The 13171-nt window shown below is 44.4% G+C and overlaps 1 protein-coding gene across 1 annotated transcript in view; it reads right to left on the bottom strand.

The window, feature by feature from the left end:
• Positions 1-1984: 1984 nt before the first annotated feature.
• Positions 1985-13171, bottom strand: part of Rnf4 (ring finger protein 4) — a 30776-nt gene continuing 19589 nt past the window's right edge. Inside the window, exons 5-8 of the mRNA XM_005319016.5 lie at positions 5820-5829; positions 5210-5369; positions 4703-4751; positions 1985-4196 (exon numbers count right to left, since the gene is read on the bottom strand). Coding sequence (XP_005319073.1) covers positions 4047-4196; positions 4703-4751; positions 5210-5369; positions 5820-5829 — 369 coding nt within the window. The 3' untranslated portion in view covers positions 1985-4046. The remainder of the gene's footprint in view (positions 4197-4702; positions 4752-5209; positions 5370-5819; positions 5830-13171) is intronic.

Here is a 13171-nt window from a genome sequence, read left to right as displayed (position 1 = left end):
GATGTAGCTCTGTAGTAGGCTGCTTGCCTAGCAGGCCCAAGGCTCTGGGTTCTATTCCCTAGTATGCCCTCCCCTCCAACATTTTCGTCCTACAAAAGATAAATTCCTTAAAGGAACCATTTCTCCTGTATTTAACAAGAGCCTGCATCAAATTTTTTACTGTTTTGTTTTGTACTGGGGATTGAACCCAGGGGTGTCCTACCACTGAGCCACATTCTCAGCCCTTCTTATTCTTCATTTTAAGACAGGGTCTTGCTAAATTGCTGAGGCTGGCCTTGGAATCCTCCTGCCTCTGCATCCTGAGTAGCTGGGGTTATAGGCCTGCGCCACCATGCCTGGTCCATATTTCTTGATGAAATCTTGAAAGACAAAAGTGTTCATCAACACCATGTGTGCTTCCTAAGTATTGGAGTTTTGTAAAAGTTCAGTAAGAAAAAAAAAGAATGGTCTAAGAATTAAAGAGTAACATTTAATTGCACATGATATAGAAAAATTCAAGGGAAATCAAGTGGGTTATTGGACAAAGACCTTGGCAAAGTGCTGGATATAGAATATACAGAGGTCATTTCTGTATTGTAACATCAACAATATAGATGACACCATTTCAAAAATAAGTAAATTAGAGCTGGGTGGGGCAGCACATGCCTGTAATTCCGGCTATTCAAGAGGCTGAGGCAGGAGGATTGCAAAGTGGAGAGCATCAAGGGCAACTCAGCCAAACCCTATCTCTAAATAGAATAAAGAGAGCTTGGGATATAGCTCAGTGGTGGAGTACTGCTGGGTTTGATCCCCAGTACCAAACCCAAAAGAAAAAACATAGTAGAACTAGCTTTCCCTTATCTGCAGCTAGCCTTAGAGGCTTCCTCCTGTTCAGCTCCAGGTTGTTTCCAGCTTGTGATTTATAGGTTCCTGCTTTTCCTTCAGGCCCCGCCCTCCTCCCCGGGCTTGCTTAGGGCATGTATCTCCTCCTTCAACTAGCTCCTAGCTTCAGGAACAGGGGTGAAGAGACAGACTCTTGGAAGCCACCAGCAAGTGTCTAGTCCATGAGCACTCTCAGCTATGGAGGCCATACTGTGCAATAGCGGCCCTGGGCCTGGAGAGCCTTTCCTGTTCTCTTTCTCTGCAGAACTTCTTGGATCTTGAGGGTGGCAGCTCAGCATCCCTCCTCAGGACAGGCTGCACTTCCTGCTACATGCTTCCTCTTGCCAGTTTCCATTGTTCACTGGCTTAGGGGACTGCCTCTTTTTGTAAACATGCCCAGAGGGAATCCATAGCTGGGTGTCCCACTATCTACACCACAGCCAAGTTTCATCTGACTGCTCCATCAGAAAGTAAGCTTGATTCCCAGACATTTGCATGTTAAGCCTTTCTGACCCCTGGGACTGGGCAGGCATGGAGAAGGGCAGAGGCAAAGGGAAGGGTCTGCCATTACCTCTCTCTTTTTTGATGTTGATGGGCCCTTATTTTATCCATTTACTTATACATGGTGCTGAGAATTGAACCCAATGCCTCACACATGGTAAGCAAACGCTCTACCACTGAGCCACAGCTCCAGCCCCTGCCATTACCTCTTGTCTGATCTTCCATAAGCTAAGCCCAAGCCCATTTAGCTTCTGTGGTGCTGCTATCCAGCAGCAGTAGCAGTGACTGATGCATCCATATATTCTGGGGGTCCTCCCTCCCACCCAGAGGCTGTGTGAGGCATTCCACCCCAAGGTTTCAGGGCAATCTGACTCCATCCTGTTGAGAGCAGTCCACCAGCATTCCTGGGTGGCCTGCCAGCCTCACCTCAGCATGGACTGCTCCATATTCAAGGCCAGGACTGTGGTTTTGCCTAAGAGTGGTCTCTGACATGGCAGCTTCTGGAGAGAGAGAGAGCTTTCCTATGCACAGGGACAAAACCTATTGAGCCTGAGGCAGACAAGAACAATATACCTTGGCAAAAGGTTGATCAAATTTGTAAGAGCAAATAAATGCATGGCCATTTTTGGTCCAAATTAATGGTTTTATTTACACCTTTAACACTAGCAGAGGAGTCCAAAACAGACTGATGTCCATTGATACAGTTTAAATGTAACAAAGAAAGAGCTGAACTATGTACAGTGAGGAAAGGGACTTTTCCCCACACCAGTCTTTTCCTAATTAGCAGTTTCTCATTAGTAGAAACTAAAGACACTTTTTTCGCAATTTAATTTAGGATGAAGTAATGCAACTCTTATAATTCATCACATAAGTTGTCTTGAAAGGATAAAATACAAAAAAAAAATCTTAAATGTGTGTCACCACACCTATGGGTTGACAGCTTCGCAGTCACCTTGGCCCTTGAAGTCTGATGTCATTACAACCTAATGAGCACTTCCATGAGGCCCAGAGGGGACGTCATGGCCATGATGTCCAGTAGGAGGCAGGCATGCAGCACTATGATGAGCACAGAAGCTACATCCTCTTTCAACTCCATAAGGAAAATCATGACTCTCATTCAAATTAATTAGAAGTGAGCCAGGTGGCAGAGAAGTCAGTGAAGAATGAAACCTTTCTTTCACACAGAAGAGGGGGCACTCCTTCAGCCCTGTCTAAAGTGAACTCTGTGCAGAGTCCCTGCTCCTTCAGGAGAGTGCACTGAAGGTCAGTTATTGCTAGCAAAGCCAGAAAGGCCCCTTTCCCACCAGGAAGGTGTTTCACATGGAAAGGCTGTTGGTTTGGCTTGAAGCCCTCTGAAGTAGGTGTGACAGCAGAGGCTGGCCTGTACTGCACATGAGGCCTCTCCCCTGCTAGCCATCCCGTGTCTCAGGGGCAGTCTGGGTCACCTTATTGCCAGGGCTCCCATACACCTATGGAGCAGAGGTTGTCATCAGGCCCTTGCAGAGAAAGAGCCACCACCATGCTCTGCCAACAACCTTTAGAGCTGTCAAAAGCCCAAAGGATCACAGCCTAGCTGGCCAGAAGAACAGCTTCTGAAGTGTTGACTGTGGGGGAAGGTGAGAAGCCAAGTCAGGGCCAGGTCCAGTGGGCCAATGTCTTTGAAATAGGGGTGTCAGCAATGTGGACAAAAGCATGGAAGTGAGCAGCTGATAAGGCCACAGTTACTGCCACCACCTCCTGGTATCTACACTGGGCAGACATAGGCAGTAGGAACTGAGGAACTGAGGACTGGAGAGCAAGTGCCAACACAGGACAGATTTTATCAGAAAAGAGAGGACACCCAAATACATGCCTGCCCTATTGACCTCGAATGTCCTGTGCCAGGTGGAGAACTTTGGAGCACGGGTGAGGTTCCTGAGAACAGTTGGTAAGCAGAGACAGAATGGGATGGCACTGCTCCACAGGCGACATTAGGGCTCTGAGGAGAACACTAACAGTGCTACATCTCCTGGTCTGCTATAAAGTAGTAAAGAACAGGCTTTATTGCACTTTCATTCTTAGGAAACAGGGAATTGCCCTGCAGAGGTTCTTGATTCGCAGAAAACACTGCAGATAAAGACAAGGTGCAAGCAGAATCACGAGTCACCTCTGACCCTCAAGGTGGGGGGTGGAGGGTGGGGGGAGAGGAGGGTCCAGTAGTTGGGCTTCCCAGGGGGCCACTGCTGCACCTAGAACCCTTGGGCAGAGTAGACTGTGTCTGGCTTGGTTACTGTTTGGTAGACAGACTGGTCAACTGACAGGTACCCAGGAAGGTTGTGTGCCTGGGAGAGATAGGGCAAGCTTTCCAAACAGGGAAACTTCTTGGCAAATGTAGGCCCAGAAAAGCTGGAACCACAATTTTCAACTCCAATGTCCTGACTCTTTCTCCTACTCTGGAATGACACTACCCCAGAGGAACAAAGATAAGGAGCCAGATGGGGAGGGCCCCTGGTCCAGCTCCAGAGCATCAGATGAGATTACAAAAGGATCTAAGGGCAAGGGGGTTAGAAACAAAAGAGAAGTTTACATATCAGACGTTGGTTTTGAAACAGTCTTTTTGAGCTCAGGAAATTGAAGGCAGATACCATGTGAAGAGCCCAGCCGGGCTGTCTGTCCATCCGTCTCTCCTGAACAGCTCTGAAACTTCATATATAAATGGGGTGGTACCGTTTGTGGTTGATCTTTTTCCTACAAGTTGGGCAAGTATTAGCATTCTTTAGGGAATCACGGAGGCACTGGCTACAGAAGACGTGGCCACACTCTGTAGAGACAATGAGACGTCCATTCTGCACAATCTGGAAGACATCAAGGAACAGCCTTTGAGTTTGCTCTTGTCCCAAAGAACCCCACCCCACCCAGAGCTGAGAAAATCAGTCAGAGGGAAGAAGGGTAGCATGCAGCAAAAAAAGCAATAGTAGTCTGCAGAGCCAGTCTCAGTCTGATGAGTAAGTGTGGCCTCTGGAACAGATGGCAGGAGCCTAGGTTTCCCAGCCGGAGCAGCAGTATGAGGAGGTTATGAGGGATTTCAGCACTGTTTGGTTACCCAGCCAGGATAGAGGACACAAAAACTGTCACTTTGCACCAAAGCCCAGGGCACACTGGGGTCTAAAGCTGAAGCATGCAGGGCCCAAGAGAAACAAGTACACCCTTTTAATATGCAGATCTGCAATAGGCCACGTGCCAGCCCAGGTAGGGCTGCAGGCAAGTGTTAAATCCCACCTAATGAGCAGATCCTGCCTCATCTAGCTCTTTCAGTGACAGTTTAGACACTGAAGAGAGAAGAAATAACCTGGTTACTTACCTCTGAGTATCCGTCCATGCAGATGGGACAACTGACAGTACCAGAGGGCCTAAAATCACAGGGCTTTCCATCAGTTTTTCAGTAAACTCAAACATTTGATTACCTGCATGTAAGTTGCCTGTAACCCCTAAAAGGCCTTTCCTTCAGCTTCCACTAACTCTGCCTTAACACAGGTAACCAAGAGACTTTCAGGAAAGCCAATGGCCTAAGTGGGTATGGTGGCATGGCCATGAGAAGGAGAGAAGAGAGACCGAGCAAGAGAAGGTGCAGACAACCTCAGTTGTCCTGCTCACCCCCACCCCCAGCATTCCCACTGCTGGTGGCTGGCACAGCCCCGTCACTGCAGAAATAGTCGAGCCCAGCCCTAGATTCAGTTCCAATTGCACCTAGCCACTGAGCAGCCATTTGAATGCGCCCTTCTGGAGCCAAGTGCTCACAGTGGCATAAAAAGACAGTAGTACTTCTAGCCCCTGGCTTCCATACAGCAGCAGCAGGGCACACGGGTACCTGAGTCCTGTGGCCCCCTCGTCCCTGGCGTTTCTGGGTGTGGGGGTGGTCACATACACATCTCTGTCCCTGGACAACTCCTCGTCATCACTGCTCACCACGCAGCTGTCAGGATGGTCTTGGCGTAGCCTCCTTGCGTTCCTTCTTGGCCTCCTCCTTTCTAAGGTGAGAGTCACATTTTTAGGGTAAATGTTTCCCACTGGCACTGTCCTCACCACCCGACCCAGGGGCTTCAAAAGACCCTCCCCACTGGGACTCCCAGACAGAAAATGTTGCCCTGCCAGTTCCTCCCTAGAAGGCCCTGTGCAGCTCTACAGGCTGCTCTCAGGGTATTCTGTCTTCCCAGGATAACATGTTCATCGAGGCTGCAGGCTGGTGCCGGAGCTGGGGGGATGTCTTAAGTTGTCAGCTTTCTCCAAGATCCAGTCAGCCCAAGGCAGGACTGCAGCTCAACAGTCAGCATCGGGGGTGGTTTCTTCAGCAGGGTCAAAGCTCTTCTACTTGGAGATCTCGGGCCCAGAGGACAGCCCAGCAAGGCTGGCAGGCTGCAGTCCTCACCCATGACAGTTCTCTCTCCAAACCCACAGCAAAAGGAGATGCAATCACTCACCGTCAACAATCTTTTAAAAAGAGAAAAACAAAAATAATCAGCTTGACTTGAGATGAAACGGACACATTTTCTGTTTCTGAAGTGAGGTCCCTGCAGAAACCTCTGCCAGGCCCAGCCCTCTCCACACAGGGGGAATGTGCACCATCCTAGTCAATCATGGTGCTACCCTCCAGGCTACCGTTTTCCAACAGCTGAGGAGCTTGACCTTTGTCCTGCCAGATGCCTGGAAGCTGCAGCTTCCTCTTCCCAAAATAGGCAGTACCCAAACCTCATCCAGCCGTCATGCGGACTAAGAGGATGAACTCCGTACACCATCAAGGACACAGTGCTCAGTAAAGACATTCAGGACCAACCAAGCCACTGCCAAATATAGTCTTCACCTGGAGAAGGGTTTGGAGTACTTAATGTCATTAAAAATAACTAAATAAACAGCCTGTGTGTGGACCAATGAGTGACACACCAATCCGACTGTAGTCTTGAGGCCTTCAAAAAAGTCAACGACAAACTCTGGCCTGAGGGCTCAACATTCACATGAACTGTCTGAGGGGGGCCAGAGTCCCTGAGGACAGGAGACATCACTTCAGGAAAGCCTGGCTGCTCATGTCTCCAGCAGAGTGTCTAATTCTGCAGTGACTGGAGGGTCTGACACTGAAATGACTTCCTTCACGAGGTGAACTAGGTCCCCTCCGTTAGATACTTCTATGCTACAGAAAGGGCACAATCTCCAGGGGGAGGTGCAATGCCTCAGTCTATGGCTCCTAAAAGGGGCTGTAGTGGGTCTCCTGGACCCAGGTAGGCATATCTTGGCAGGTCAGGAGTTATTCCTGGACACCTAGCCAGCAATATGTTCTTTTAGTCTTTTTGATATGACTTAAGCAACCATTCCTACACATTCCAATCCATTAAGCCTAATAATAACAAGTGGGGATTCAGGTATAAATAAATAATGGGATCCTGAAAGTCCTGTATGAAGAACTGGACTATAGATAAAGCACAAGGTTCATGCAGGGCTTCTGCAAGTGCTCCCCTTTCTCCTGGGCCAGTGATAGGTCATGACTAGAGAAACAGGAACAGGAAACCTCATTACCAGTATCATTTTCACCAGAGAACTGTGGGCTGGCACTATGTGGGTGAAGTCTGGGGAGGGGAGTACAGAAGAATATTGTGCTGTGGATAGGATGACCTTTGCTTTCTTTAGTACCTACACTGACACTGCCTTCATCTGCCTTTGCCAAGGTGGACCAATGACCAGGAGAGGGCACACTGTGAGGAGAATGACATCCTGATTCCCAGCTTTCAGGATGTAGGAGCTGGGTCTCCCTAGGCTCCCTTGAGTTAGAACAAGCTCACATGTGGGCTATGTCAAACTCAGAGCCAGATTAGACCCCTAGATGGTGCAGTCCCAGGACGAAGAGTATCCCCCTCCAACCATGGCTGAACCAACAGCTAATTCCAAATATGTTTCAAGAGCCATGGAACGTATAACTCCTGGCTGCAGACAACACAGTGCTTGCCTAGCATGGAAGATGGAGGCAAGTGACAGTATCGTGGCATCATAAATGTCTACTCGGGGCTGGGGATGTGGCTCAAGGGTAGTGTGCTTGCCTGGCATGTATGGGGTGCTGGGTTTGATCCTCAGCACCAAATAAAAATAAAATAAAGATGCTGTGTCCACCGAAAACTTAAAAAAAAGAAAATTCTACTCAAAGAGTGAACAGATGGGTAGAGGTACAAGACAGGCTCTGAAACATAGGATCTGGATGAGGTCTGTAAAGATCCACTTATTTTGAGAAAGAGTCTAGTTAAATCAGTTGCCCAGGCTGGCCTCAGACTTGCAACAATCCTCTTGCCTTAGCCTCCCAAGTAGTTGAGATGACAGGTATGTGCCTCCACAACTGGAAAATGCTGTACTTTATAGTCAACAGTTACACACATCATGCAATTACTGATGACTATGACTTGTGGCTTCAACAGGAACACCAATAATACTGGTGTTGACAGTAACATTCTAGTGGAATAACTAAGCCATCTCAGCCTTTGTGTAGAATAGCTCCCCCTTTCCTTGAGAAACTTCTGGGCTCCTCTTTCTTGGCTCACCTCACCCCAACCTTAATGGGCATCTCCATGATCTTTATTACACCACATAGACACAGACATGGCTCTTCCTATCTGCAATAAGACAGCTTTGTTTTTGTTTAAAAAACCTTGAGGGGCTGGTGTTGTGGCTCAGTGGTAGAGTGCTTGCCCAGCATGCCTGAGGCACTGTGTTTGATTCCTGGCACCAGATAAAAGTAAACAAATAAAAATGAAGATATTGTGTCCATCTACAACTAAAAAAAAAAGATATTTAAGACAACACAAAGGGGATGGGGATATAGCTTAGTTGGTAGAGTGCTTGCCTCTCATGTACAAGGCCCTGGGTTCCCAAGTGCCGCCCCTCCAACCCTGCAAAAAAGCTACAAAAACAAAACAAACCTTCTGGAAAAAAATATCTATCTATCTATCTATCTATGCTGCTGAGGATTGACCCCAGTGCCACATGTGCTATGCAAGTGCTCTACCATTACCATTGAGCTACAACCCCAGGCTAAGAAGGCCTCTTTTGAGCAGATCCTTTCAATAGCATCTGGTAAATGAAAAAATCAGGCAGGTTCAGACTACAACATAAACAGCATGACTCATCAAGCACACAGGAGCTGACCAGAAAAACAATTCCAAGAAAATCAATTTGACTTGAAAAGACACTACCTTTTGAAATGTAATGACATTTTCATAACATCCCCCTCACAGACTCAGTTTTGTAAATAAAGAAGCTTACTTCTATTAAGATAGCGCATGCTGCAAACACTCACAAGTGTCTGGAAATCTTAATTTACTTGTTAAGCCAGATAATAAAGCAGAAAGTGGAAAGCATAAGCAGTCATGTCCAATGAACAGGCTACTTCTTATCATCAGTTTCCAAATGAAGCAACCAAAACAACCTCCCCCCATCTCTCTCTCTCTCTCTCTCTCTCTCTCTCTCTCTCTCTCTCTCTCACACACACACACACACACACACACACACACACATGACAAAATGGAAGAAGGGCAAGTAAACAAATTGGTCAAGAGGAAAAGGAGGGACTGGGGACATAGCTCAGTTGGTAGAGTGCTTGCTTCACATGCACAAGGCCCTGGGTTCAAAATCCCCAGCACCGGGGGGGGGGGGGGGGGGAGTAAAAAAAGAAAAAGAAAGAAGAAAAAAAGATGGGGGAGGGAGGAGGAAGAAAAGCCAAGCATGGTGGCACACACTTGTAATCCCAGTGACTCAAGAGGCTGAGGCCTTAGGCAACTGTCTAAAAAGGGCTGGGGATGTGGCTCAGTGGTAAAGCACTCCTGGGTTGAATCCTCAGTACCAGGGGAAAAGAAAAAGGTGAAAGGAAAGCAATAATTCAGAAGGGATAGCATATATAATTCTCAAAAAATTGATTTTTTAGAAAATTCTACTGGGGACTGAACCCAGGGGTGCTTAACTAATGCTGAGCCACATCTCCAGCCTGTTTTATTGAGACAGGGGAGATAGGGTCTTGCTAACTTTGCTTAGGGTGTCTCACTAAGTTGCCAAGGCTAGCTTTGAACTCATGATCATCCTACTCCAGCCTCCCCAGCTGCTAGGGTACAGGTGGGTGCCACCACCCGCAGTTGAACTTGTTCTTGAAAGGCTCACAGAAGAAAACAAAGCCCAGAAGTAGCATGCATATGGAGACTTAAGACAAATCTCAATTAAATTGAAAAGAACCAACATACAGAATGTGTTTCCTAAACATAATGCAGTAACAAAAATGTTAGAAAGAAATAAAAATTTGAGTTGGGTGCAGTAATGCACATCTGTAATTCCACCTACTTGGGAGGCTGAGGTAGGAGGTGCAAGTTGGAGATCAGCTTGGACAACTCAGCTAAACTCTGTCAAAATAATAAAAAGGGCTGGTGGTATAGCTGAGAGGAGACACTTGCCTCGCAAGCTCCAGATCCTGGGTTCAATCCCCAATACTGCCCTAAATAAATAAATAAATTCAATTGAATATAAATACCAGTACCAAAATTTGATGATGTATCTAAAGAAAATCTATTACATCCAGTTACTGGAAAAGAAGAGATGAAACCAAGCTAATAGAAGAACAACAAAACTAAACTCAAAGAAAGATAACCAATGAAATGAGAAAGAATCCACAAAGCTAAAAATTTGGTTCTTTGAAACATCTACTAAAGCTCTGGTGATACCAAACTAAAAAGACAAAATACAAATAACCAAAATCTGAAATGAAAAACGAGCCAATATTACAGATGCCACAGAACATAAGACATTATGAAGGAAGTTATATCCAATAAAAGTTAAGATTCTAAGGCTGGGGTTATAGCTCAGTGGGAGACCCTGGATTCCATCCCCAGTGCCCCCCACAGAATAATAGAAAACAAAGGGGCTGGGGTTGTATGTCAGTGGTAGAGTGTTTGCCTTGCATATGTGAGGCCCTATGTTTGATCCTCAGCACCATGTAAAAATAAATAAATATACATAAAGCTATAAAATAAATAAAAGAAAAAAAGAAAAAAAAAAAAAAAAGAATATTTTAGGATGGAATCAACAAAATTCCAAAACAGGGTAAAATTGATTCAAACTCTAGATTAGATAGATACTTTTACTGTAGAGTTCTATCAAACATCTAAGGAAGAAGTAATTCCAGTCTTTTGAAATCTTCTAGAACAGGAAAAAGGGATACTCCCCCCCAGTTCACTTATGGGACAGCAACATGGATACCAAAACCCTCTAGAGAATGTGTACAAAAGAAAATTGCAGACCAACCAATCTTATTCAGGAACATAGATGTAAATCAGACAAAAAATATCAGCAAACTGGATCTCCTCTTTTCTCTCTCTCTCTCACACACACACACACACACATACACAGTAAGTTTCATGCTAGAAATCAATGTAATTCTCCATCAACACATGAAGGGGGAAATAATTTTAACAGAAGATTGTTAAAATTCTACACTGATTCATGTTGAACACTTGTAGGCAAACAGAAAACAGTAATTTCAATAGAATAAATGCTGTACACAAACAAAAATCCCCAATACTGCCCTAAATACAATACAACAAAGATTTATTTAAATGATGAAAGTTTGAAAGGATTTTCTCAGATTTGGAATGAGACAAGAATGTCCACAACTATCACTATTTCTATGTTTAGCCAATGTTGGACTTTTTTTAGCCAGTACATTAAGGCAAGAAAAAGAAAATGTTAAAGACTCAAAACTTTGGGGCTGGTGGTGTAGCTTAGTAGAAGAGCACCTGCCTAGCGTATGTGAGGCACTGGGTTTGATCCTCAGCACCTCATAAAAATAAATAATAAAAGTATTGTGTCCATCTACAACTAAATAAATATCTGTATATAAAAAAATCTACACACACACATATATAAAGAATCAAACTTATGTTTAGATAAGCAGCCAAAAGATTTGCAAATTATGAGTTATTAGACTTAAAAAAAGGAAAAATTAGCTGGACACAGTGACACACACCTATAATCCCAGTAGCTTGGGAGGCTGAGGCAGTTCAAAGTCAGCCTCAACAATTCAGCAAGATATTGTCCCTAAATAAAATATTAAAAGGGATGGGGAGGGGCTGGGGTTGAGGTTCAATGGTAGAGTGTTCGCCTTGCATGCACAAGGTCCTGGGTTCAATCCTCAGCACCACAAAGGGGGGGATGTGGCTCAATGATTAAATCCCCTGGGTTCAAACCCCAGTACCCCCACACACAAAAAAAGCAACACAACAGATAAAATCAAATACAAGTTTTTACATCAGTATACAAATAAAATGAAAATTTACTATACGATTTTAACAGAACTCTAAAATATTATATATAAAGACCTCCACATTAATCCACACGCAAAAATCAATTCATGTAGATTAAAATCTAAATGTGAAAAGCAAAACAACTAACTTTTGGAATATAGAAACATCTTTTTTTGATATGGGGTAGAAGATTTACTCAACATATGGATAACTCAACTATTAATAGACTTTGTAATAAATAGACACAGAGAGAAAGAGGGGTAAGCCTCTGAGGGGAAGTTAGGAAATCCATGAATAATGGCAGGTTCATGTTAGAAAGACTATAAAAATGAGGAGGAAAAAAGACACGCTCTTGAAAGGGGAGGGAGGGCAAAGGAGTTGCTTGGTTTTGTTCTAGTTCAGTTTCTTCAGTTTTTCTTTTGTGCTGCTGGGGTAGAAACCAGGGCCTTATGCAGACTAAGTAAGCACTCCCCCACTGAGCTAATTCCTAACCTGATGGCTATTTTTAAAGTTTATATACAATAGGTATGTAAAAAAGCTATAAAACAAAGTTTCAAAGGCAATAATTATACAAATGAGAAAAACAATCTACAAACATGAAAAGGATTTCAATTCCAATTAAATCAGAAAAACACAACTAAAAAAATTATGGGAAACTACAAGTGGCCAAAACATGGGCTATAAAAGTAGTGGTGAGATGGTGAACAATAGAATCTCAAACACAGGTGCAAGTGTAATCTGGTACTACCTCTGGAAAAGAGTTTGACATCTAGCAAAAATCAGGTATTCATACCCTGGAAAACAAGGAAGATGGCATTTTTTGTGTTATGCTATGCCAAAAATAAAGTTGAACTTTTTAAAAAAGATATTTATTTTTTAGTTTTTTTTAGGTGGACACAATGTCTTTATTTCATTTTTTTTAAGAGAGAAAAATTTTAAAAATATTTATTTATTTTTTAGTTTTCGGCGGACACCTTTGTTTGTATGTGGTGCTGAGGATCCAACCTGGGCCGCATGCCAGGCGAGCACACTACCGCTTGAGCCACATCCCCAGTCCTCTTTATTTCATTTTTATGTGGTGCTGAGAATCGAACCCAGTGCCTCATGCACGCTAGGCGAGCGCGCTACCACTTGAGTCACATCCCCAGCCCAAAGTTGAACTTTTTGAGAAATCATCAAAGCAGAGACATACAAAATGTGTCATTTTTCATTTCTCCTGACTATGGGGTCTCTGGATTCCTTCAAAAGCTGGAAAAACAGAATTGTTTTGCAGTTTCTAGTATCAAGAGGACCATGGATGATTTTTGAAAGCTGCCTGGGGTTCAGGAATTCCTATCCTAGAGATAGGTAACTATTCCTAGGCTAAACCAGTTATATTTAATCTATTCCAATAGATTCTGTCAAATTTGCTAAGATCATCCCAATTTTGGAATACATAACACTTATCCATTTCACACTCCTGTAGGCAGAGTCAAAGGTTGTCCTGAACACATTCACCCAACAGATAGATGCCC

Source organism: Ictidomys tridecemlineatus, chromosome 9 (assembly GCF_052094955.1).
Source record: "Ictidomys tridecemlineatus isolate mIctTri1 chromosome 9, mIctTri1.hap1, whole genome shotgun sequence".
NCBI classification, from domain to species: Eukaryota; Metazoa; Chordata; class Mammalia; order Rodentia; family Sciuridae; genus Ictidomys; species Ictidomys tridecemlineatus.
This window is presented reverse-complemented; position numbering and strand designations above follow the sequence as displayed.